The 27,973-nt window shown below is 40.2% G+C and overlaps 1 protein-coding gene across 1 annotated transcript in view; it reads left to right on the top strand.

The window, feature by feature from the left end:
* Positions 1 to 21,212, top strand: part of LOC131184106 (cytochrome P450 2J5-like) — a 35,926-nt gene extending 14,714 nt beyond the window's left edge. The window contains exons 6-9 of the mRNA XM_058155070.1: positions 8,085 to 8,223; positions 14,030 to 14,217; positions 15,731 to 15,872; positions 19,066 to 21,212. Coding sequence (XP_058011053.1) covers positions 8,085 to 8,223; positions 14,030 to 14,217; positions 15,731 to 15,872; positions 19,066 to 19,256 — 660 coding nt within the window. The 3' untranslated portion in view covers positions 19,257 to 21,212. The remainder of the gene's footprint in view (positions 1 to 8,084; positions 8,224 to 14,029; positions 14,218 to 15,730; positions 15,873 to 19,065) is intronic.
* The last annotated feature ends 6,761 nt before the right edge of the window (positions 21,213 to 27,973 follow it).

Genomic DNA, 27,973 nt, shown 5'->3' with positions numbered 1-27,973 from the left:
AATTTCATATAGTTATTACATACTTATGATTATATATATGTTTATATATCGTATAGTTATTTCATGCTTATGCTTATATATAATGTTGTGACAAATAAATAAATAAATAAATAAATAAATATAAAAAGCTGCCCTAAATACCAATCATTAGATGAGAAATACCTGCAAATTGGAGTTACAAATCAGGCAGGGTGCCAGATCACCTTGAGGAATTAAAATAGTTAAAATGCAATGATAACTATCAGCAGCCAACTCTTGCTCATAAAGTGAAACCCTTTAGCAGAGAGGTCATTTAAGCTCCCCAGAATGAAGTAAAGGAGCAAACAGAGTATCTGTTGCTTGTTAAACCAATTACCAGAACAAATAGACACAGGAACTAGTCAGATTTCCGAAGCTGCTTCTTTTCAGGAACAGAGATTAACATTTTTCCTTTCAAACAAAGCTGAATAGAGAAAATTATCTCATCACTAAACACAGGATTAAACATCACCAAGCACAGAATTAAACTTTACCAAAATCCAGTTTTAGACCAAAAGTCAGAAAGGTTATGTGAACTCAATTTGAATGTCAATCTTTCTAGCTAACCAATAAGCCTTGCTGAATGTCACTCATCTTGGTTCCTTGTCACTAAGTGACATTAAATAAGCATTAAGTTCTTTTTTTTTTTTTTTTTGCAAATTTTTTTTATTTTTCCATAATAATTCCCACAATTTGACCAGTGTACAATACAATCACTTATCCAACAATCAGTCCTATACTCAAATTATACTCAGTCAGGGCTGCTCGACTGCCACTCCCCCCTTTAATCCTTTCTTCCCTTCTCATCCTTCTTAAACTTCCCCCACCACCTTCGCCTCGCTTCCTACTTCCTCCTCTTCCCACTTCTCACTACCATCCTTTCTAACCTCTATCTCCTTCTTCTCCTCCTCCTATCCTTTCTTCTCCTCCTTCTTTCCTCCCTACCCACCTACCTACCTACTTTCTTCCTTCTTTACTCCTCTTTCCTTACCCTTTCCTTCGGGAGTGTTTGCCGAGCAGTCCCGACATTACACCATTCCAACTTGTTTAATTCTACCATTATTCCTGTACAATGGCAACCAATCAATTTATAGTCTTCCCTTCCCGCCTCCTTCCCCGAGACTTCCCAGAACAGAATACAGGGTATTGTAACTAACAAACATAATCTAAAATATAACATAAAACATATTCCATTTCACACCATCACACTATCAATTCCCTTCTTTCTTAAACTAATACATAATAATTCCTAACTTCACTCAAAAACTAATTGATATTTTTTAATCTGATACTTATTTTGAATATAATCAATCCACTTCCTCCATTCCAATATATATTTTTCTTGTGTACAGTCTTTCAAGTAGGCAGAAATTTTTGCCATTTCTGCTAAATTTGATACTTTACTAATCCATTCTCCAATTGTAGGTAAGTCTTCTTTCTTCCAATATTGTGCAATCAATAATCTTGCAGCAGTTATTAAATTCAGAATCAGTTTTGTCTCTATAACAGTGCAATCTGAGATTATTCCTAATAAAAAGAACTGTGGAACAAACTTGATCTTCTTTTTCAAAATGTTCTGCATAATCCACCATATTTTAATCCAAAAGGCTTTAACTTTTTTGCAAGTCCACCATATATGATAATAGGTAGCATCCTCACAATCACATCTCCAACATTTTGCTTTCACATTTGGATACATACATGACAGTTTTTTAGGATCTAAATGCCATCTATAAAACATTTTATAAAAATTTTCTTAAATTTTGTGCTTATGTGAATTTAACATTCCTCACCCAAATTTTTTCCCATGTTTCTAACATTATAGGTTGTTGAAAATTTTGTGCCCATTTTACCATACAATCTTTAACTAACTCCATTTCTGAATCAATTTCAACCAATACATTATATAATCTCTTTATATGCTGTTGACCTTGATCTTTTATTTGTTTTACCAGATTATCATCACTTTGCCTTATACCAATTTTCTGATCTATTTTCCATCTAGATTGCAATTGTCCATACTGGAACCATGTATAATTTCTTCCTTCATCCTCAATTTCTCCCTAGATTTCAACTGTAATTCTTTTCCATAGTCAAAAGCTCTTTGTAAGTGATAACTTCCATTTTTTGTAATATATTTATATTCTCTATCATATGTCTGGGGATGGTCCATATTGGTATCTTTCCATCTAACTTATATTGATATTTTTTCCAAATCCTCAACAACGCACTTCTGACCATATTATTCTTAAATGTCTTATCAATTTTCTTGTCATATATTACATATGCGTGCCATCCATATAACAAACCATAACCTTCTATATTCAAAATCCTTTCCTCTGTTAAATTAATCCAATCAGAAATTAAAGTTAAAACAACTGCATCATAGTACAATTTCAAATTAGGCATTTTTAAACCCCCTCTTTCCCTAACGCCTTGCATTATTTTTAACTTTATCCTCGGTTTTTTACCCTTCCATACAAATTTATTAATCCCTTTTTGCCATTCTTGTAAATTTGCATCTTTCTTCAAAATTGGAATCATTTGAAACAAAAATAAAAATCTAGGCAAAACATTCATTTTTATAGCTGCCACTCTTCCCAACAATGATAATTGTAACTTCTTCCATTTCTCCATTTCTTTAATTACTTTTCCCCACAATACCTCATAATTGTTTTTATATAATTTTACATTCGATGCTGTAATGTATACTCCTAAGTATTTAACCTTTTTAACTACTTCATATCCAGTTATTCTTTCTAATTCTTCCCTCTGATGTGTATTCATATTTTTAATTATCATTTTTGTCTTCTGTTGATTCACTTTAAACCCAGATACCTTACTATACTGATCAATTGTCTCCATCAAATATACAGCTGAATGTATTGGTTGAGATAAAGAAACAACCAAATCATCTGCAAACGCATTAAGTTCTGCTTCGTTATTCAATCATTTCTTCAAAGTGCTGATCATTGCATCCTGGCTGGAAGAACTCCAACAGGGGAGTATTTCTTCCCAACAGTGGTGTAAAAAGCTTAAAACAACCTTTCCCTTTTAAGAAAGTCAAGACAAAAAAAAACCCTGAGAAGCTCCAGAACTGGAAGCGACAGTAAATCTAGGCATACTGCCAAGAATGTAATAAGGGCTAACAGAGAAGAGAGGCAGTTTATGTAAGCAGTAATAAAGATTAGGCTAGGAAACAACACCAGAAAGTTGTAATTCCTTACAGGATTAACCCTGTAAAGTAGAAAAAAACAAAAGGAGATTTATTCTAACAACCGGTTCTCTGAACTGCTTAACTACTTAACAACTAGTTCTACCAGAACCAGTGTGAACCAGTAGAATCCCACCACTGCTGTTGCAATGGAATGAGGCAGTAGGGTTACTGCCACTTTAAGAAGCTGGGTCAGAAGCTGCCTATATAAGAGAAGCCATTAGTGGCTTCTCTTATATAGGTGTTTTCCTTCTCCTCATGCATTCTACTTATGTTCTCTCCCGTTGTGTATCTCAATTGCTCTCCATGTATCAATAGCTGCATGATAAAGGTATTTAACCATGTATAACAGTGGTAGTCAACCTGGTCCCTACCGCCCACTAGTGGGCATTCCAGCTTTCATGGTGGGTGTTAGGGGTTTAGTCCGATACTGAAGCACTTTCCTTTTTTAAAAATTTAATTGACTTTTTAAAAAATTTTCATAGCATTATTTTAAAACATTTTCATTAGATTTTCATAAAATTCCCTGTGACAATTTAAATTTCCGAAAATATACTATTTGTTTCACCCACGCATAAGTTTAGTTCATGTTACGTAAGTGAAACTAAATGGCGCTATAGTGCAACCGCAAACAAAAGAGCCTCGTCCCAGAATAGCTCATGCATCTCCCCCCACACCACCCAGCTGTAACAGACAAGCAGAGCTGGTAGCCGGTGCCACACCCACCCACTCCACGATGCGCAAGAGGCATGCGCAGATGACAATACACGGCGCATTACTGTGGAACTGGTGGGCGGTTAGAAAATTTTACTACTAACAGAGATACAAAAGTGGGCGGTAGGTATAAATAGGTTGACTACCCCTATGTATAAGTTTGTAAATATTTAACTGTAGATAAAACCACTATTATTTATCTAAAAGTCTCTGTGTGCTGTGCTTTGCTCCTGGGTTTATCTCATAATACTAGTTATGTTGCCTAAACTCTGACATTTTTTTCTCATCCCGGTCTCTTTCTCTAACTTAACAAGTTGTACAAATACAACAGGTCTTTGGCATATGGCTGTAATTTAGCCTGGTATTTAAAATACCACAAAGATCTTTTTTTTTTTTTGGTTAAAAAAATTCAGCATGACTCTTTTGGAATTTCTGCAGTTTATGCATTTTGCCCAAGGAGAAGGAAATATGAGAAAAATATTTGGGTCCTGCTATGGGTCTTTGCTTAGCTTGTTCTCTAAATGTAGCAAAATGAACATTCTCTGTTAAAATCAAACTCTTTGAATCTGAATTCCAGACAATACACAGCTATAAATTACAAACAGTACAATCCAAATACTTGGATTTGGCCTTAACTTCGGCCTCTCAGCAAGATCTGACATCCTTTCAATATGTTAAAACTTGCATGCTCCAATCTCCTATGTAACAGATGTGTACAATTGTCATGTGCGGAAGCATTTGTAAGTACACATGCACAATTATTTCCTTGGCTTCCCAGAACGTACAGGCCATCCTTCTTAACCTCTTGTGCACGTATCTGTCCATTTTTCTTAATGATATATAGTCCCCTAGCATATTGTCGTGTCCCCCTCCCCCTCCAACAACCGGGTCTAGGAAGTCCGTATCAAGCGTGGCAATGAAGCCTCTGCAGCGTGTCAAATTCCTTTGAGGCTTCTCAGGGCAGGCAGGAGTCCAAGTTGTGACTTCAGCGTTAGCAGCACACTAGATGAGACTTTCCTTGACTCAAGGTTGGAATGCCAAAAGCAGGTCCTTTATATAGGCTGTGGGGTGTGGCTCCATGACTCAGCATTTATCCAGGCCTGCCCCTCCCTTCCTTCTGCTGGCGTCGCCTCTCAGATCTCCAGAAGTGAGGATCCTCCCACTTTGAATTCTTTTCAGCTGGATCTGCTGTCAGTAATTCTAGCACGTGGCTGGCTTCCTGCTCACACGCTGTAGGAGTGAGGTTTATCAGGTTTGTTTGTTCATTCCTGGAATCCTCTCTGGGCATGGGGCCAGGGCTGGGGGCTGGTGGCATGACAGGCCGTTCATCTTCATTATCAGACTCGGAGTCTGATAACAGGCCCGGGTGTAGACGGGAGGGGCCCGGCTGAGGAGAGGAGGGAGGACGAGGCACAACACATATATTATTTCATACCCCTGCCTGTCTAACATGGATGTACTCAACAGATTATGCTCTAATACAGATACATATAAGACTTTGTACACTGTAGCATCTATTTCTGGTACATAAACATTACCTTCCCCTTTTACAGCAGCTCTTTGTCCATCAGCCAGACTAACCCATGTTTGCATTGCTGGTTTCAAACCAGAAAACGCTTGTGGGTTGTTAACAATATGCTTGCTCGCCCCGACCAAGTATTCCTGGTGTGTTCAGTCATTGATGCTGCCAGGGAAAATGATGCTGGAGAACCGCTCCACGTTCTCTGAGTAGTCCTGCGCCCTTGTCTCGCTGCTCCTCTGTTCCTCCTCTCGGGACAGCGTCTCTGGAGGTGCTCAGTAGAACCACACGTGTGGCATCTCTTTACAAAGTTCACTTTCTCAGCTGATCTGCCGGCATCCTGGACTGTTGCAGACGCTGGTCTGTGATGAATGCTCTCTCCTCCCTTTCCTGGTCTCCTTTCCAGTTGTTTCTGCTCCTCTTCCAACAATCAATCAGCCAAATATGCCATTGTTAAATCTTGTTCTTGCATGGACTCTAGATGAGTCACAAGAATGTCCCGTGAACTGTCCAAGGAACTGAGCACCACATACACCTTGTGGGCCTCTGTAAATGTCATTCCTCTTTCTTCCAACTCAAGGAATGTCCTTCTCATATGCTGCAAATGTGTGGACATAACACTCTCGTGGCTTCAGCTCTGCCTTATACAGTCTCCTAGTTAGCAACACTTTACTGCCCGCAGTTTTTCTCACATACACACTGTGCAATGCCTCCCAGCACTCTTTCCTAGACTGGAGACCTCTCACGTGTATCAGCTGATTGTCTTCCAAGGCAAGAATTATGCTGGCCAATGTCTTTTCATTTTTCCTCTGGTCCCTATCATCCAGGACAGCTGATGGATTAGTAACAATCGTCCACAACTTCTCTCTCTCCAGGTACATCTCCATCTTCACATTCCAGGAGAGGTAGTTTGTCTCATTCAGCCGAGACACCAAGAAACCTCCTCCCATTACACCAACGGAGGCCATGTTGCCTGCTAACCACAATTTAAACCACTTACTCTGGTGCAAGCTCCCACTGGGTTATTCTTCTCTCTAGGTTCTCTAGTCACTCTGGCCTTTTCTATGTAGTGGGCCTGTAACCAGGCAGAACATTTGCAGCGTGACTACTATTAGGAGACAACCCAGGAGCAAAACACAGCACACAGAGCCTTAGACATTTAACAGTGGTTTAGATACAAAATATATACAGAAGTATAAGTGGTAGGCAAATACCTGACAGCGTAATCAATCTTACTTACTTCTTAACTCTACACAAAGAATACAGCAATGGATATCGGACACAAGGAGAGAATACACCCTCTCCTGGCTGCCTTATATAAACACCTCTTAAAGTAGTAAAGACCTTTGTGGAACCCTTTTGTAGTCTACAACTGGCAATACCAATGCTGATTCATCTTCATTGCATCAGCCTTACATTACATCAACTTTACAGCTGGTCAGCTCTTAAATCTCAATACCTTAACATACTATGCTATAAATACTATAAATATATAGCTATAAACTCACTGAAAGGAACTCAAAGCCAGAAGTCCACATTGGCTCTTCGGCAATATGTGAACCTGCCCACTAATATTTTTCAAGGCTTTTCTATCTATCTTGCAATATCTCTCTTGTGTTGGTGGCTCCAAATGAAATCAAATCAGTTTATTTCAGCCATAAAGCCAGATACAACCAAATATCTAATTGATGATTGCTACATGCATTATCCATCTATCTATCAACTGTCTGTCTGTCTGTCTGTCTGTCCGTCCATCCGTCTGTCTGTCTGTCTATCTATCTATCTATCTATCTATCTATCTATCTATCTATCTATCTATCTATCATCTATTTATCATTTATCATCTATATAGATATCCATATTCATCTGTCATCCATCTATCAACCACCTGTTATCCATTCATCCATCATCTCTCTCTCTCTCTCATCTACCCATCCATATAAATCCCCCCTCTCTCTGAAAAATGATTGAGTTTAATAAGCTCGACATATAAATAAGAACTAGTAGAATATAACTGAAAATATTGTAAAAAGTGAAATAAGTATCCTAACTTAGTTAATGGCACAAAATGGGACAACCTGGGAGTGCAAAACGGGACAACCTGGGAGGAGATTTTTATCTGAAAGAAGTAACAGTAAGCAGAAATTCCACTCCTTGCCTGGAAATTTCAAGATCAATTAAATGAAGATTTGCCTACAGTCCTCATAGAGCAGAGTTTCTTAACCTTGGCAACTTTGAGACAAGTGGCCTTCAACTCCCAGAACTCCCCAACCAGGAAGCTGTGGGAATGCCTCCTTTTCATCATTAAATTCCTGAACTGTTTTTGCCCTGATGAATTGTTGGAGAAACTTGGACATTTGAAGATTTCCCAGTTCTTTGCTTGCTTGCTTGCTTGCTTCTATTCCTACTTCCTTTTCCTTTATAGTGATAAAGTGAGTGACTTTTCAGAATAAAGTCTTCAGGACAAAGCTTCCTTTCCTTTCCTTTCCTTCTCCTTCCCCTTTCCTCCCCTCCCCTCCGCTCCCCTCCCCTCCCCTCCCCACTTCCATTCCCTTCCCTTCCCGTGAATACACAGATGGTAAAAATCCTGTTTCCATTCTTTGTTTTCACTATCAAAAGCCGGAGAGAAAAGGTTCAAGTTTTGAAGAAGAGCAACTACGAGTCTTATTGTTTGACCTACTCATTGCTGGGACAGAGACAACATCAGGAACACTGCAGTGGGCCTTCCTCTATTTGGTGGCCTTTCCAGAGATCCAAGGTAAAGAATTGTGAAACGGTGCTTTTTAGTAGAAAAAGTAATATCTTCACCAATTACATAAAATGGGAAAGAAGGAAGTTAGTATTGTGGCAGGAAATTCAGTAATCTGTATACAGTACTTGGTTGGGAAGCAAACCGATGTCTACTTAAAGTTAATGAAATCTGGGACTTCCGGGTGGCTCCACCCCTTCGCTGAGCCCTAATTAAAGGGGCTCCGCACTGAACATCGTAAAGCCAGGAAAAGCCGGCTTTAATCTTTTTCTCTGGATGAAAGAGAAAAGATAAGAGCGCAGGAATGTTGGTAGACCTCCCCAGAGGCTTTGTTTTAATTAAGCAGAGCTTCGAAGGGTCGAGGGGTCCCATAAATATTTCTGCCATCTCCGACTTCAGTGCGTCTCTGCAAAAGCAGGAAAAGAAGAAGGTGTCCATCTCTGCTAATTGTCTTATCTTTATGGATCTCTTTAAGCAGACGGAATGAGTGCAAGCGGACGATTATTGGATTGCAAGTATTTTTGATTTCCTGACTTCTACTTTCTAAAAAAGAGAATTTTTTTTTCCTTTGTTCTAATTGACTCTAAAATGGCGCCTGAACGGGAGTGAAAATGACGAATGGAATTTTAAACAGTCTGTGCAACTAAGAAGATAAGAAATGTTATGTGTGGATTTTAATGAAGTGAACTGAGCTCTCCTATACTTAAAGGGGAGAAGAGAAGTTTCTAGACTTATATTTTGTGAATTTTAAAACTGAAATGGCTACTAAACCACCTAAGACTGGGGGCAGAAGGGGTTCTGAACCAGCTTTAGAAGATCTGATTAAAGAGCAAGGGAAAGTGTCTGAAGAAAGGTTTAAGGAGATTATGGATAATAATGAGAAAATAAGAGAAGAAATAAAAGAGAATAATAAAAAAATAAGAGAAGATATCTTAATGGCTTTTCAAGGTTTGGCAAAAAGACTGGAGGTGGTGGAGGAGGAGGTGCAAGAAATTGCTCAGTCAAATCAACAAATAGAAAATAGAATGGGGGGAATGCAAATCAAATTGGATAAAAATGAAGATCAAGTGGTGGTGATGCAGTATAGAATGATGGAAGGAGCTCTGAGAATTAGAGGTTTGAATGAAGACAAAGGGGAAGATTTAAAAAAAATTTTATCAGAAGCTCTGGCTGAATTTATTGAACTTGATCCACAAGAGGTTGCTTATCAAATTGACAAAATTTATAGAGTTAATTCTTGGATTGCTAGGCAAAAGAAACTTCCTAGAGACATCGTGGTTTATTTTTTGAAAAGAACAGTGAGGAATCAAATTTTGCAAGTTGCTTTTCAGAAAAACTTGAAAATAGGGAACAGGAGTTGAAGGTTTTGAAAGAGATCCTCCCAAGATGTTAAGGGATAGAAAAGACTTTACATTTTTTACACAAGAACTTAAGAAATACCAGATTCAATTTAGATGGGAGGTTCCAGTTGGCTTGACAGTGTATTATCAGGGAAGAAGATATCGTATTGACACAGTGCTTAAGGCCAAAGATTTTCTTTCTACAGTGCTGAAATTTGAAATAGAAATAATAGAAAAAGAATTCAAGAGACTCAAATGGGTGTGGAAGCTGAGGTGATTCCAGTGATGTTACCATCAGAGGAACAACCACAAGAACAAAGACTGACGAGGAGCCCTTAAGCGTAAAGAAAAGGAGCAACAAACTCAAAGTAAAGTTCAGGATTCTGCTACAGAAGCGGTGGAGGAGCACGGCCGAAGATACGGAAGGACGATCTTCAGTTGATTGCCCAAAGGCTCCACCAGCCCAGTACTCGCAAATTAAATCTTGACTTGGAATGTCAATGGTTTGAACTCAGCTCTGAAGAGAAGAAAAATATTTCATTATTAGAAACAATTTAAAATGATGTTATTTGCTTACAAGAAAGCATATTAAATTATCAGATCAAAAGTACCTAATAAACTCAAAGTTAGGTAAACATTTTGTTGCTTCAGCTTTGGAGAAAAACATGGCATAGTGGTTTATTTGAGAAAAGATATACCAGCCAAGTTAATAGAGGCAGATATTTATGGTAGATATATTGCTATTGAACTTACAATAGAATCAAAAAGGACTCTCTTGCTTGGTATATATGCACCCAACCAACAACAAGAAAAATTTTATAGAATGTTATATGATAAGTTGATCCTAAGGGATTATTAATCGTGTATTATATTGGGTGATTGGAATGGAGTAATAGATACACGAAAGGACAAGAGAACTTCTTCCAAGAAGATACCTGCAGATGCAAAGCTGCCTAAATGCTTTTTTGATCTGATAGAAGATTTGGACTTAAGAGATGTATGGGGACTGCGAGGTTTGGAGGAAAGAGACTATACTTTTTTCTCTGATAGGCATCAATCCTTCTCACGTATTGATTTTATTTTAATTTCTAATGATTTGCTTTTTAGGGTGAAGAAAACTAAGATATTTCCAAGATGTTTGTCTGATCATAGTCCTGTTTGGATGGAATTGCAATATGGAAAAGAGGGTAGAAGAACTTGGAGATTAAATGAAAATTTGTTTAGATATCAGGATAATGTAAATCAATGTAAAAAGCAGATGAAAGAATTTTTTGATTATAATTTGAATAATGAAACATCGATAGAAATGGTTTGGGATTGCAGTAAAGCTTTTATGAGAGGTGTATTAATATATCTTAATAATAGACAGAGAAATAAGCAACAAAGACAGCGTAGGTATTTAGAAGAGGAAATTTATAAGAAACAACAATTATTAATACATAACCCACATGATCAAAAACTTAAAGATGCAATAAAGTTACTACAGAATCAATTTAATATGATAATGGCTGATCAGGTGGCAACAAATATACAATATGCCAAACATAATACTTTTTGTAATGCAAATAGACCTGGTAGGTGGTTAGCATACACTTTAAGGAAAAGACAAAAACAACGTACTATAGAAAAAATAGAATACAAAGGTAAAGAGAGATATCAACAGGATAAAATTAAAAAAGCTTTTTTAGAATATTATACAAACTTATATCTTAAAGATAATATATCGAATAGGGATATTGATAAGTATTTGAAGGAATATAAGGTTAAAAATTTAACTTTAGAACAAACGGATGAATTGAATCGGCCTATAACCTCGGAAGAAATTATTTTGGTAATTAAACAATTAAAATGGGAAAACTCCTGGTACGGATGGGCTTACAGTTAGTTATTATAGGAATTTACAGGATGAGATGTTAGGTCCACTTAAGGAATTATTTAATCAGATACAACTAGGAGAATTCCCCTCATGGAGAACCTCTTTTATTTCATTGATACCAAAAGAGGAACAGGATTGTTCTAAACCTGGGAATTATAGGCCAATCTCACTTTTAAATAATGATTATAAGATTTTTGTTAAAATAATAGCTAATAGATTAATGTTGATTCTGCAGCGAAGAATTCATAATGATCAATCTGGATTTATAAAAGGGAGACAGATGAGGAATAATGTTAGGCAGATTGTTAATTTACTGGAGTACTTAGAAAAGAAAAATTTTATTCCAGCAGCATTTATTTTTCTCGATGCAGAGAAAGCTTTTGATCGATTGCATTGGGATTTTTTATTTAAATTAATAGAAAAGATGCAATTTGGAGATGGTTTTTTAAGAATAATTAGGGCAATTTATGGAGAGCAAACAGCACAGATTATAATCAATGGTAGCTTAACAGAACCTTTTAAGATTGCGAAAGGAACAAGACAGGGATGTCCTTTATCACCATTATTGTTTATTTTAACTCTAGAACCATTATTGGATAAAATACGAGAAGTAAAGGAGATAGAGGAATTAGAGTTAGACAGTATGAATATAAGTTAAGAGCTTTTGCAGATGATTTGGTGATTACTTTAACAAACCCTATAAATTCTAGTAAATCTTTGTTGGAAATAATTGATCAATATGTGAATGTCTCAGGGTTTAAGGTAAATCAGAAAAGACAAAAGTGATAATAAAAATATGGCCAGACAACAGAAAGAAAAACTAGAGGAAGTAACAGGATTTGAAATTGTAAAGAAGGTTAAGTATTTAGGGGTTTATATTACGTCATCAAATGTGAAATTGTATAAGAATAACTATGAGGTTTTATGGCAAAAAGTTCAGAAGGAGTTGATTGTTTGGAAAAATTGCAATTATCTTTGCTGGGAGAATTGCTGCTATTAAAATGAATGTTTTACCTAGATTTTTATTCCTCTTTCAGATGATACCAATAATTAAGAAAGATAAGAATCTTGAGGAATGGCAGAAGGGAATTAACAAATTTATATGGGAAGGTAAAAAAGCTAGGGTTAAAATGAAAATAATTCAAGATTCTCGGAAAGGGAGGTTTAAAATGCCTAATTTTAAATTATATTATGAAGCAGCTGCTCTCTCTGCAATAAGTGATTGGTTTAATTTAACAGAGGACAGAATTTTGAATATAGAAGGTTATGATTTGTTATATGGATGGCATGCATATTTAATTTATGACAAAAAGTGGATAAGGCCTTTAAAAATCATGTGCTAAGAAATGCCCTTCTGCGTGTTTGGAAAAATACTCTTATAAACTAAATTATAAGGTTCCTATATGGGCATGTCCTAGACATACAGTAGAAAATATAAACATAGAACAGAATCAGGAAATGATTACATATAAAGATCTTTTGTATACTGAAAGAGGTAATTTGCAGTTAAAATCTCTGCAAGTATTAAGAGAGGAAGGAAAAATTATACTTGGTTTCAATATGAGCAATTACATGCTAGATGGAAGGAGATCAGAAAATTGGTATAGAGCAGAACGAGGAAATTTGGTAAAGCAAATTAGAAATCAGTCTCAGGAGCATATAAAGAGATTGTATAATGTGTTACTTGAAATAGATTCTGAAAGGGACTTGGTAAAGGACTGTATGATAAAGTGGGCACAAAATTTTCAGGAGCCAATATTATTGGAAACGTGGGAAAAATTTGGGTTAGAAATGTTAAATTCACGAGGCACAGAATCTGAGGAAAATTTTTATAAAATGTTTTATAGATGGCATCTAGATCCTAAAAAATTATCGTGTATGTATCCAGAAATGCAAGTAAAATGTTGGAGATGTAATTGTGATGACGCTACATATTTTCACATTTGGTGGACTTGTAAGGACATAAAGGCCTTTTGGATAAAAATTTGGTGGATTTTACAAAATGTTCTGAAAAGAAGATAAAGTTCCTGCAATTTTTCTTGTTGGGAATTATTACGGATTGTACAGTAATTGAGACTAAATTGATTTTAAATCTAATAACTGCAGGAAGATTACTAATAGGACAATATTGGAAGAAAAAAGAAGTACCAACAATACAAGAATGGATATTGAAAGTTGCCAATTTGGCTGAGATGGCGAAGATATCAGCCTTTTTGAAAGACAATACGCAAGAAAGATACTTAAAGGAATGGAAAAATGGATTGACTATATTCAACGTAGATATCAGACTAAGAGTTATCAGACTGTTTTGAATGATTATGATGTATTATTTTGATTGCTTTTGGGGAAGTTAGGAATTGATGATTGTAGGGTATAATTAAGTTGGGACGAAAATTTTTAGCATATGTTTGTTTTACTTTTAACTATACCTTGTGCTCGTTCCGGGAAGTCGGGGGGGGGGAGGGGGGTTGCGAAGGGAGGGGGGAGGAGGGGGGGAAAGGGGGGAAAAATTTTTTGTAAAACTTTTTGAATAAAAAAAAAAAAAAAAAAAAGTTAATGAAATCTTTTCCAGAAGGTAACCAAGCTATTTGTTCCTCAGAGAAATGCTGGAAGGAAATAGATACAGTTCTGGGAAACATGGCAAGACTGAAATATGAGGATCGTGTAAGGTTGCCCTACACAAATGCCGTCATTCATGAAATCCAACGCATATCAAGTATAGTTCCTCTTGGAATAGCTCGTAAAACTATTAATGATGTGCAACTTTTTGGATACAAAATTCCCAAGGTAAAGGCAGAAACCTTTAAGTAGGAATGGTTCAGGGGTGAAATGCTACCGGTTCACTCCCATTCAGGCGAACAAGCAGTGATAAAAACTATTGGTTCGGGCAAATCGGTAGTAAAAAAAATGCTTTAAAAAGTAAAAAAAGAGGTTCTGACGATCACAGCTGTGCTGCGTGATCATTGGAACCTTTTTTTTTTAACTTTTTAAAGCATTTTTAGCTACCTATTCACCCAAACCAATAGTAAAAAAATTCTTTAAAAAAGTAAAAAAAAATTGTTGGCCACACCTACCCAATCACATGACCCCCACCACCAAGCCACGCCCACCAAGCCACATCCACAGAACCGGTAGCAACAATTTCACATTTCATCATTGGAACTGTAGTTGTCTGATGTGAGAGAACTCTGTCTGTTTGTCTGTCTGTCTATCTGTCTATCTCTTTCTACATGTGTGTGTGTATGCGCGCATGTATCTCTATATATACTGTATTTATCTCTATATCTGTCTACAACATCTTTAGCCCTATATACGATATCTATATCTGTCTTTATCATCTCTATAACATTCTGTTGTGTCTGCGCCCCCTGAGCTGGGCCTGCTGCCAGAAAGTGACTTGGACAGTGAGGGGGAAAGGCCATCAGGACTTACCTCGGGAGCACCGGCTTCCCTGGCTCAGCTCCAGGAGCCAGAAGCAGGCCAGGTGGAAGAGATAACGAGGCCCCTGACTCTTTCCCCCCCCAGGCCACGCCTTCAGATCCAGCTGATGGCAATCAGGCTTGGTTGGACCCTAGGTTTCGTAGGCAGGAGAGGAGGGAACAACAGAGGGGTGGGGCAGGCCTAGGAAGTGCTGAGTCATGGAACCACACCCCACAGGATATAAAAGGCAGCGAGAGCTGCTGTGTCTCTTTGTAACAGGCAAATCCACTGATTGACCAAGAGCTGGAGTTTGTTCCTGGGTGACTCACCAGTGTCGTGGAAGATAACGGAGGCTCTTGGCAGATGCTGGCTATTCTGATGCCAGAGCTGATAGTGCTGGCTAATTAAGCCATCACTCGGATGGAGGTGGAGGACAGAACACTTGCCTATCTCTATGTCTGTCTGTCTGTCTGTCTGTCTGTCTGTCTGTCTGTCTGTCTGTCTGTCTCTCTCTCTCTCTCTGTGTGTGTAAGAAATTAAGGGACATCCTGATATTTGATGTGGAAAGAAGACACTTACTAATATGCAAGGGTGGGATGGGGAGGGTGTCTTTCCATAAAGACCAGTTCCTGACCTCTGAACCATTCTTAGTTAGGATTGGTGGGGAGTAGCTCATAGTGACATCTCCTGCCTCGCTCCCTCACTTCTCGTTTTCTAATACCAAGTTCAGCACTGTTCAGATCTTCTCACTGCTCCTTCTCATCCTCAACTGCTGTCCTTCAACCACATCTCAATGGACTCGTTCTGGAAGTTCATCCAGAGCCATGTCTGACAATGAGGACTTTCTTCAAGATAATCTTATTTATTTTGACTTTTGCAGGACACCATGGTTTTGATCAATATCCAGTCTGCCCATCACGATGAATCTCAGTGGAAGTTCCCACATGAGTTCAACCCCTCCAACTTCCTGAATGAAGAGGGAGACTTTGTGAAGCCGGAAGCCTTCTTGCCATTTTCAGCAGGTGAATTTTTCTCTCTCTATTTCTCCATGTCTCATTGTCTGATGTGAGATCTCTCTCTCTTTCCCTCCCTCCCTCTCTCTCTTTTCCTCTCCCTCTCCCTCCCTCTCTCTCTCTCACACACACACTTTTAACTTTCAACCCCTCCAACTTCCTGAATGAAGCTGGAAGTTTTCTTGCCATTTTCAGCAGGTGAAATCTTATTCTCCATCCCTCCCTCCCTCTCTCACACCCACACACTCGTTCTCTCTCTCTCTCTCTCTCTCTCTCTGACATGCACACTTTTACTGACAATTCTTGCACCATGCAATGATCCTAAACAACCCAACCTTTCTTTAGAGACTTATGGGGACTCTGATTATACTTCAATGTCCTCTAGCAGAAAGGAGCCCAAAAGAATCACAGGGGATTATGTTGAAAACTGTCATTGCAGAACAGCTGAAAAAATGTTTCCTTGGAGTCACAGAATTCACTCTAGGGACATCATCTCCTGCGTCTGTGAAAGCCTTCTGGGAGGTTTTCTGTGTGAAAGTTTCTCTGGAGATGGTTGAGCCAAGATAAAGCAGACGACATGGTAAATTCTTGTGTCTTTTAAGTGGATGCCTCAGTTGAAACAGATTCTTTAAAGCCGGGGTGACCAACCTTTCGGATCTCAGGGACCACTACATTCATAATTTTAAATCCCGAGAACCACTAATTTGAATTTTTTTAAAAAGATAAATAGTATTTAGTGCAATATAAAAAATGCAAATAATTTTTCTACGGACCACCAAATTGTTCTTGGGGACTACCACTAGTCCATGGGCCACTGGTTGGTGACCACTGCTTTAAAGTAAGATCCTCCAGGAGACCTTTCTCTAATAGGATTTACAGGCAGTCCTCATTTAGTGACTGCCTCATTTAGCAATGAACCACTATTACAACGGGGATGGAAAAGTAACTTTGCAGTAATGAAAAAAACACACACGCCTGTAACGGAAAGCAAAGCTGGAATCAGATCAGAAGCCCCACTGGCCACTTCATTTGCGACCACCCTGCTCAACCATTGAGTAGCTGGTTCCAATTGTGGTCACTAAAGGAGGATTGCCTGGACTGCAAGAAAAAACGGATTAGACTGAAAGAGTTTCAGCGATGGAATATTTTCACTATTGTGAGCCAGGAAGTTTTTCATCATTGCAGCCCAGAAAGAAAACTAAATCTAAGCTTTATTGACAAAAATGAACCCTGACAAGAAGGGCTGAGTCCCTTAAATACAGGTAATCCTCACCTTATGACCACAATCGAGCCCAACATTTTTGTTGTTAAGTAAGACATTTGTCAAGTGAATTTTGCCCCATTTTGCAATCTTTCTTGCCTCAGGTGTTAAGTGAATCACTCTGCAGTTGATAAATTAGTAACCCGGTTGCTAAGTGAATCTGACTTCCCCATCGGTTTTGTTTGTGAGAAGGTCATAAAAGGAGATCATGTGACCCCAGTACTCTGCAACCATCATAAATATGAACCACTTGCCAAGCATCTGAATTTTGATCTCATAATCATGAGGATGGCTGCAATGCTTGTAACTGTGAAAAATGGTCATAAGTCATTTTTTTCAGTGCCATTGTAACACTAAATGAACTGTTGTAAGTCGAGGACTACCTGCATTCTTACACGTTTATTGTGCTCTCCCTCTCTATGATGGAGAAAGAAGGAGACAGGTAGGTAGGTACCTGAACTCTATGGTCAGAATCAGGGATGATGTAAACAGGAACTGCAGTGAGAGAGGAAAGAAGCAAAGATTGATTTGAGAAGGTGAGTCTTTTGGAGGATAAAAGAAGGCAAAAAACCTCTCCAACTTTGGAAGTATCGCTGCTAAATTTATTTCTAGGATACTTGCAGTTTGGCCCAATATATCATGCGCACCTCATTCAGTCAACCATTCCGTTCTTCTCACCATGGCTGAGTCACAACATTCAAGCCATAGGCCTCTTTTACTCTTTAGTTTCTTAAGTTATAGCATGAGTTTAACAATCTGAATAGGTTTTTTTTTTTTAACCTTAAAAAGCTTCATTAAATTTGATCGTAATCATTGAGCATTTCAAGTTTGGAACTGTCATGAGATTTGGGCTCATACTGTAGAGAATCAAATGAGTCAAGGAATTGCAACAGGTTGCCACCTTTCAGCTGTTTGGCGTCCCTCTTTTTCCTTCACTTTAGAATAGAACAGAACAGAACAGAACAGAACAGAACAGAACAGAACAGAATAGTTCTGTTCCGAGCATTAGCTGGCTCTTCCCAGGCAGATAAACTCCAAATGAAATGGGAAATTCACGCAGATTGAGTTTATTTTTCAGGTATTCTCAATCAAAACTTACAGTCAGATGAGATTCATCTGAGGCTCAATTCATAACTTGGTCCCAATTACACGTAAGTGAAAAGAGGGGCATCTTTCCCCATGCTGTGAGGCTGATGCCAGTTCCTTTGTTGAAGATTCAAAATGTCCGCTTGTCTCCGTGGTACATTTACCCAGCAGAGCCATAACTCAATGGGCAGTCAAATTGCCAACATTTCCCAGTGACAACATGACATAAAGACTACATTTCCCAGATATCAATCTCTTAAGGTGATACGTTCCCAATCTAAACTAAATATCCCTCTAAGCACACTCCCCACCTGGAGTGATAAATTCCACTACTAGCTAACTAACTTACTGTCTGAACAGCATAAGAATAGAAAGAATAGAATACTTTATTGGCCAAGTGTGATTGGACATACAAGGAATTTGTCTTTGGTGCATACACTCTCAGTGTACATTCATTTGTCAAGAATCATAAGATACACCTCTTAATGATATTCACAGGGTACAAATAAGCAATCAAATCATACTAGGAAACAATCAATCTCAATATAAATCATAAGGATACAAGCAACAAAATTACAGTCATGCAGTCATTAGTGGAAGGAGATGGGTGATAGGAACGATGAGAAGATTAATAGTAATAGTAATGCAGCCTTAGTGAATAGTTTGACAGTGTTGAGGGAAATATTTGTTTAGCAGAATGATGGCATTCAGGAGAAAACTGTCCTTGTGTCTAGTTGTTCTGGTGTGCAGTGCCCTATAGCATCGTTTTGAGGGTAGGAGTTGAAACCATTTATGTCCAGGATGCGATGGGTCTGTAGATATTTTCACAGCCCTCTTTTTGACTTATCCTTTCAGGACCGAGAATCTGCTTTGGGGAAAGCTTGGCACGGATGGAGCTCTTCCTCCTCTTCACCAGCATTGTCAGAAATTTCCAGTTATTGTGGCCAGATAAATCCCAAGCTCCAGATTTCACACCACACTTTGCGGTTACCCAATCCCCATCCAGCTTCAAGGTGTTGCTGAAATGCCGCCAGCTAAGTGGGTAGATCGAAGTGAGGATCTGCAAGGCCACTGATTCAAGACCATCCCATTGTCTCCAACAGTGGTGGTCTTCTCTATTTCAAATTCACCACAAGATCATTTTCTAAAGAACATAAATAAAGGGTTATCTTATGCCACATTTTCCAGTGGGTGATGAGTGGATGATTAACACATTTTTGGCTCAGTCTTTGTTAACAGTAATGGCTCATACCCAACATTCCCCAATCGTACCAACAATGAGTACAACAACCTAACACATATAGATTTCACAGAAGATAATGTTGAAAAAGCTCTTCACAAACTGAAACCATCCCTATCTATTGGAACAGATGGACTATGTGCATATTTCTTAAAAAAGCTTTCCACTAATATAGCAGAACCCCTAAGCATAATCTTTGACAAAGCTTTCACTACCAGTTCCCTTCCCAAACTTTGGTCACTAACCACATTCATCCCTGTCTTCAAAAAAGGAGACCCCAGCCTAGCTGAAAATTACAGACCAATCTCTCTATGCTGCGTCACTTGCAAAGTAATGGAATCTATCATCAACCAATCCATTACCCTCTACCTAGAAACAAACAACCTACTCTCTTAACAAACAATTTGGTTTCAGAAAAAAATTATCATGTAATTTACAACTTCTTCACTGCAAAAACTATGGACTACAAATCTTGATCAGGGCAAAGCAATAGATGCAATCTACATAGACCTCTGTAAAGCTTTTGACTTAGTGGTACATGACAAACTTCTCCTCAAACTAAAATTCTACGGCATCTCTGGACCCCTCCACAATTGGATAACAGCTTTCCTGTCAAACAGACAACAAGTGGTCAAAATTGGCAATGCTCTAACAAACCCTGTTCCTGTCAAAAGTGGCATTCTCCAAGGCAGTGTTCTTGGATCAACACTCTTCATATTATAAATTAATGATTTCTGTGACCATATTACAAGTAATTGTGTTCTCTTTGCTGACAATGTCAAACTATTTAACACCACCAACAATACAGCTACCCTTCAAAAAGACCTTGACTTTGTATCCGATTGGTCTAAAACTTGGCAACTCTAAATCTCAACCAGCAAATGCTCAGTCTTACATTTTGGAAAAAAGAACCTAAATACTAAGTACAAGCTTGATGCACATTACCTTAAAGATGACCATCACCCAGTTAAAAACCTAGGAGTTTTCATATCAAATGATCTAAGTGCCAAAGCCCACTGCAACTACATAGCAAAAAAGGCTTTCAGAGTTGTAAACTTAATCTTGCGTAGCTTCTTCTCCAAAAACACTACACTACTAACCAGAGCATATAAAACATTTGCTAGACCAATTCTTGAATACAGCTCGACTGTCTGGAACTCACACCTCATTTCTGACATCAATACAATTGAATGTGTCCAGAAATATTTTACAAGAAGAGTTCTCCATTCCTCTGAATACAGCAAAATACCTTATGCTACCAGACTTGAAATCCTGGGTTTAGAAAATTTAGAACTACGCCACTTTGACATGACCTGAGTTTAACTCATACAATCATCTATTACAATGTCCTTCCTGTCGAAGACTACTTCAGCTTCAATTACAACAATACACGAGCAAACAATAGATTTTAGCTTAATGGTAACCGCTCCAATCTTGATTGCAGAAAATATGACTTCAGAAACAGAGCTGTTAATACTTGGAATACGCTACCTGACTCTGTGGTCTCTTCCCAAAATCCCCAAAGCTTCAACCAAAAACTGTCTACTATTGACCTCACCCCATTCCTAAGAGGTCTGTAAGGGGCGTGCATAAGAGCACAAGCGTGCCTACCGTTCCTGTCCTATTCTTTCCTCTCATTATATCCAATTAATATAGTTATTACATACTCATGCTTATATATATGCTTATATATTGTATAGTTATTTCATGCTTATGCTTATATATACTGTAAGATAATAAATAAATAAATAAATAAACCTTGTTTATGATGGAGATGAAATTCGTTCTCCAGGTCTTTTCTCTCTTTCTTCAAGGTTACTGAAAGGAGAGCAGAGTCCATAGCTTCTTTATCAAATAGCTCTTCCTGTCAAGAGAATCTGGTTCCTGTACAGGATGGGGGAGATATGCAGGGGGGAGATGTCAAAGGGACTCTTCTCTTCTGGGGGCAGCCAGACAAGCAAGGCCAAGTCAAGAAACAGACACCACTGGGAATTCAGATAATGTCAGGTGTGCCTCTGTTCAAAACTCAAGAAAGAAAAGTCCCAACTCCATGTCTGTAGAGAAAGGTACTTTTACTGAGTATGAACTGAATGCAGTCGAAAGGAAAGCAAAGTCTTCTTTCAAGAGCTGCAGGGCTTGAGTCAGCTGGAGGTCTTCTTTGTCTTCTTCCTGTTAAGCCACCTCTCCTGGTAACTGTCACCCTGGGGGTGGGATTTCCTCTGGAGGTTCTATCCTTCTCACACCCAGCGACCACTTAGCTCTGACTGGCTTTTCTTCCAGCTGAAATTCTGACATCCACTCTGAAACATCCCCACCATGCCTGGACTGGGGAGGGGTGGATCCAGCAGCCCCCATGGCCTCTTGATTGCGGTCTTGGTCAGACATTCTTTGCTCAGCCCCCACGGTAGAGTTTTCTCCCGGGATGGCTGGTATGGCAGACTTTGTTTAATGTCAGGTATGCCTCTGTTGAAAACTCAAGAAAGAAAAGCCTCGACTCCATGTTTGTAGAGAAAGGTACTTTTACTGAGTAGGAACTGAACGCAATGAAAGAAAAGCAAGTCTAAGGCAATAGGCGTGAAAATTGCATATTGAAAGCATCCCCAAATCCCTCCCCCCAAGGACCCAAGTTGAGTGTCCAATCCACCAGTTCGCGCAAACCACTGACAGAAATTTGGCCAAGGTTGCCGAACCGTTAGCGATAGCTGGCTTGCCATGACCCAAAACCGGTTCCCCGGTCGCCGCTTGCTCACCCTGGCTGCCATGTTCTTTGCCGCCATGTTTTTTGTGAATGCGCATCCCATTGCCGTGCAAATCCAATGGGATGAGAATGTGCGAAGAACGTGGCAACGACCGGTATTTTTCGGCCAGCTTGCCTTCCTGACTCTGGACCAGCCACTGTGGAAGGTAAGCAGCTGAACAAAGAGGCGGTGGTGGTGGAGGAAGGCAGGCAAGTAGGCCTGGCCACTGGGACTGCCAGGAAGACAGGCAAGCATGTCGGGGCCGCCCAGCCATGGGGAAGAGAGCTAGCAACCTACTCCTTTCCTGTGGCCCTGCCATGCTTGCTTGCCTTCCCGGCGGTCCCCCACGCCCTTGCCTTCCGAGATCAGGTCACCCATACAGCCCATGAGGGGAGACATGTTGCTTCCAGTCCGGCCCAGCCAGTGGGTGGGTGGGCAGCCCTTTGGGAAGATGGAGCCACTGTGCTGGAGCTGAGAGGGGCAGTGACTGTGATGGTGCTGTGGGAGGGCGGGCGGATGTCCCAGGGCTGCTGCACATGTGCACCGCATTTGAAAGGAGGCAGACACCGCGCCTCGAGGAAAAGAGGTGGCGATGAAGCCCTGGCTTTCACCTGGGAGAGGACCACGGAGGGACACACGCATGCATGCACACGCTCCTGTCACCCATGCTGCCGCTACTTTTGTTGTCGGCTTCTTGGTGCTCTTAAAGTCGATCTTGAAGAGCTGGAAGGTGAAACAATGAGTTTGGCGGTGATCTAAGGAAATGTCTTCTAGCTCTTCAAGATCGACTTTAAGAGCACTGAGAAGCCGACAGCAAAAGTAGCGGCAACAGGTGTGTGTGTTTGTGTGTGTGTGTCCCTCCATGGTCCTCCTCTCCCAGGTGACAGCCAGGGCTTTGCCGCCACCTCTTTTCCTCAGAGGGGCAGTGTCTGCATCCAAGTCCTTGTGGAGGGACCCACACACACAGAGACACACATGCCCCTGTTGTCGCTACTTTTGCTGTCAGCTTCTCTGCACTCTTAAAGTTGATCTTGAAGAGCTAGAAGACATTTCCTTAGATCACCGCCAAACTCATTGTTCCAGCCTTCCAGCTCTTCAAGATCGACTTTAAGAGCACCAAGAAGCCGACAACAAAAGTAGCGGCAGCATGGGTGACAGGAGCGTGTGCATGCATGTGTGTCTCTCCGCGGTCCTCTCCCAGGTGACAGCCAGGGCTTCATCGCCACCTCTTTTCCTCAGAGGCGTCGTGTCTGCCTCCCTTCAAATGCGGTGCACATGTGCAGCAGCCCTGGGACATCTGGCTGCCCTCCCACAGCACCATCGCTGTTGCTGCCCCTCTCAGCTCCACAATCTTGTTGAGCTGGAATACGTTTCCTTAGATCGCCACCAAACTCATCGTTGTGAGCGTCAGGTAGCCCCTGAATATATGAGAAATCTTTGGCAAAGTCTTCTTCTTGGCCTCGTATCACAGAACAAACACTCACATTCTTAGGAAGAACTTTGCCCAAGACTTCTCGTATATTCAGGGACTAGCCTGATGCTTCCAACAATGAGTTTGGCAGCTATCTAAGGAAATGTCTTCCAGCTCTTCAAGATAGACGTGCTGAGAAGCCAACAGCAAATGTAGCGGCAGTGTGGTGTGGCCCTCCGTGGCCCTCTCCTGGGTGTCGAGTTCGCTGCCGTCTCTTTTCCTCAGGTTTATACTTATATCTGTTATTTTATACGTGCTTGACAAATGAATAAATAAAATAAATGCATATGCTACTTTATTTTGGAGGATGTATTGAAAGTTTCTTATCTCTTGAAAGTCTCTTCATCCTCCTTCATGGCCTCTTTAAGGGGACAATTATTTTGGAGGATGTATTTACAGACTCTTGAAAGGTTTTTTTAATTTTTTTTATTTGCATTTATATCCCGCCCTTCTCCGAAGACTCAGGGCGGCTTACATTGTGTCAAGCAATAGTCTTCATCCATTTGTATATTATATACAAAGTCAACTTATTGCCCCCAACAATCTGGGTCCTCATTTTACCTACCTTATAAAGGATGGAAGGCTGAGTCAACCTTGGGCCTGGTGGGACTTGAACCTGCAGTAATTGCAAGCAGGTGCTGTTAATAACAGACTGTCTTAGCAGTCTGAGTCTCTCCAAACCCTTCATGGCTTCTTTTGAGGGACAACAAAGTGTGGGAAAAACACTTCCTTCTCAAGGCCAGAGACAAATTCTTCTATCTTGCATCAGAGGAGGTATGTTGTTGTCTAATAACCTCCAGATGTTCTTGTACAGAATTGCAATATAAGTGCTATATTGGCCCTGTGAGGTAGAGCAGACAAGGTATGCCTAGGAGGGCCATCATTATCTTCAGAATCTTGCAAGTTTCACAGTATTTCTCCCCTCTCTTCCCTTTACTCATCAGAAGACTAGGGAGGGTTTTTTTCTTTCTGAAACTCTTCCCATGTCCTCCCTTATTCTGTGTGCTGAGGTAACTTTTATCTGCCAGTTGTTTAATCTATAGATATATGGATAAGATAGATTCTTATATACATTGCCTCTTGGTTACTAATCATATTTGTACTGTAGGCTTGGAGTGTTCTCTTTGAGTAAACTTTATGTGAGTTGGAATTAGACCTCTTGCAATGCTTTGGATAAACTGGACCTCAATCCAGGACATTTTTAGACAGTTGGTTTAAGAGCAACCTGTAAAGAAATGCATTAAATTAAGGATTCCCAGAATTTAAGTATCCTGAAGAAAAAATTCCATGCAATTTTAATATTTGTTTAACTCAGTCAAAGCTGGAAGAAATTAATCGTTATTTCAACTACTCTATTCCTGGGCTGATTCCACTGCAGAACATGGAGCTTTCAGGGTATAAAATACCCGAACCCAAGCCAACTTGAAAGTCATAGCCAGCAATCAAAACCAATTATGTGAAACTTTGGACTCTGTCTCTGCAGCTATCAAATTTTCTTACGAAATCTTCCATGAGATCAATGTAATCTTTATTACAGTCATAGATTAGCATGTTTGGGATTTAATATTTTTTTCAAAGCTAAAAAATATTAAAGGTAAAGGTAAAGGTTCCCCTCTCACATATGTGCTAGTCGTTCCCGACTCTAGGGGGCGGTGCTCATCTCCGTTTCTAAGCCAAAGAGCCAGCGCTGTCTGATGTCATCTCCATGGTCATGTGACCAGCATGACTAAACGCCAAAGGCGCATGGAGTGCTGTTACCTTCCCACCAAAGGTGGTCCCTATTTTTCTACTTGCATTTTTTACATGCTTTCGAACTGCTAGGTTGGCAGAAGCTGGGACAAGTTAACGGGAGCTCACTCTGTTACGCGGCACTAGGGATTCGAACCACTGAACTGCTGCCCTTTCTATTGACAATCTCAGCATCTTAGCCACTGAGCCACCGTATCCCTATTTAAAAAATATTAAAAATATATAAAATCTCTGACACTGGTGCCCTCATTAGCAGCTTTGTTATAGTTTGACTATGGCATCCACTTTTCTCAGGGGTGACCATGTATATAGTTCCTGGAAGTATGTATCTCAGATCTACTATGTGGATGTGACAATCCACCATGGTTGAACTATGGCTTTGGGATCTTGATGTGATATGCCAGAATAAGGTTGAGTCTTTGGATTTGACAGCCTTTGGATTTGAATTGAACGAAGGAGAAAATTCCTAACGGTGAGAGCAATCAGCCAATGGAAGAATGGCTTGCCTCCAGAAGTTGTGGGTATTCTATCACTGGAGGTTTTCAAAAAGAGACTGGACAACCATGTGTCTGAAATGGTATAGGGTCTGCTGCCTGAGCAGGGGGTTGGACTAGAAGACCTTCAAGTTCCCCTCCAAGTCTGTTATTCTGTATTCAATGGAATGGCTGGCCTCCAGAAGTTGTGAATTCTCCAACACTGGAGGTTTTCAAGCAGAGATTGGACAACCATTTGTCTGAAATGATATAAGGTCTCCTGCCTGAGGAGAGGGTTGGACTAGAAGACCTCCAAGTTCCCTTCCGTTATTCTGTATTCAGTGGAATGGCTTGCCTACGGAAGTTGTGGGTGCTCCCTCATTGGAGGCTTTCAAAAAAAGGCTGGACAACCATTTGTCTGAAACAGGGCAGGGCTGTCAAACTCCTGGCCCATGGGTTGGATGCATCACATGCTGGCTACACCCATGCCCGATTTAGTGACGAGGAAAAAAGTCCCTATATGTCACGTGATGCCACCATGACTATGTGAGTGTGACACCCCTGGTATAAGGTCTCCTGGTTGAGCAGCAGATTGTCTTTCAAGGTCCCTTCCATTTCTATTATCCTATGCCTGAGTGAGACAAAGGCAGTTGCTCTTCTTGGCTTCTCTTTTCTCTGCATGCCAACAATTGTTTGTAGCATGTCTTCGGCTGGAAGCTGTCAGTTGTCAATTCGCAAAGCATCCCTGGCCTGCTCTCGTGTTGCCATAGGCATGAGGGGGGAAAACTGATGAAGCAGCACAGCAGCCACAACCAGAAACACGTTCCACGCATACCTTTCTCAAGGCTGCATCCTAGGTTACCAGAGCCAGATGGAGAGGCATGAATTCTACAGCCCATGAAAGTGCTGCGTTGGAGAATGTGATTTATGACACACCCTGGGAGGAGGGGAGAAACAGGGTCATAGTGGGTTGTAAATTATGTGGCACAGAGCTGACTTCACTTGGATACACGCTGACATGTTGCTCCTAATAAATAACTGGATTTCTTTTAAAACTTGGCTCGAGGCTCGTGATTTAATTAGGTCATCTGTCGGAACCCTGACATCAGTGTTTTGTTGGAATTATAAGCCTGTTAAATAGTAAAAGGTAGAGGATCTCCCTGTCCACTTGTGTCTGACTTCAGGGGCTGAGGCTCATCTCCGTTTCCTAGCCGAGAGAGCCAGAGTTGTCTGAAGATGCCACCATGATCGTATGGTTGGCAAGACTATATGCTGAGGCACACGGAACACTTTAAATAGCAGAGAGAGCTCATCTTGAAGTCCATACAGTCCTTGTCAAACCATAACTGGAGATCTTGTCGCCACAGTGGCGTAGTGGTTAGAGTGCAGTACTGCAGGCTACTTCTGCTAATCCCTGGCTGCCAACAGTTTGGCAGATCAAATCTCACAGGTTGACTCAGCCTTCCATCCTTCCGAGGTTGGTAAAATGAGGACCCAGATTGTTGTGGGGGAATAGGCTGACTCTGTAAACCACTCAGAGAGGCTGTAAAGCACTATGAGGTGATATATAAGTCTAAGTGCTATTGCTATATAAGAGCCCTGGTGGCACAGTGGCTAGAACGCAGTATTGCAGGCAAACTCTGCCTCCAGTCTGGAGTTTAATCCTGACCAGCTCAAGGTTGACTCAGCCTTCCATCCTTCCGAGATTGGAAAAATGAGGGCCCAATATGTTGACTCTGTAAACTGCTTACAGAGGGCTGTAAAGCACTATGAAGTGCTTTACAAGTTTAAGTGCTATTGCTATTAAGGGTATAGTATTACTATGAGTTAAGGGCACACTATTACTCAAGGTTAGATGCTAGTGAAGCTCTTGGATATGGGTGCTATTGTTCTCCAAGAGTCCACCAGGCATCTCAGAGCACATTGTAGGCACAGTAGTCAATCTGATGCCAGTAGCATAATTATAATTTGATTTAAGTGTGGCCTCCACTTGGCCCTGCAGTAGGTTCTTCCTGCTGGTTTGAGTAGAAGTTGGAAACAATCCAAAGTCTGTTTTCTTGAATGAAGACTTTTCACCGGAGCAGGATTGGGA

This window comes from Ahaetulla prasina, chromosome 12 (genome assembly GCF_028640845.1).
Source record: "Ahaetulla prasina isolate Xishuangbanna chromosome 12, ASM2864084v1, whole genome shotgun sequence".
Classification (NCBI taxonomy): domain Eukaryota; kingdom Metazoa; phylum Chordata; class Lepidosauria; order Squamata; family Colubridae; genus Ahaetulla; species Ahaetulla prasina.
This window is presented reverse-complemented; position numbering and strand designations above follow the sequence as displayed.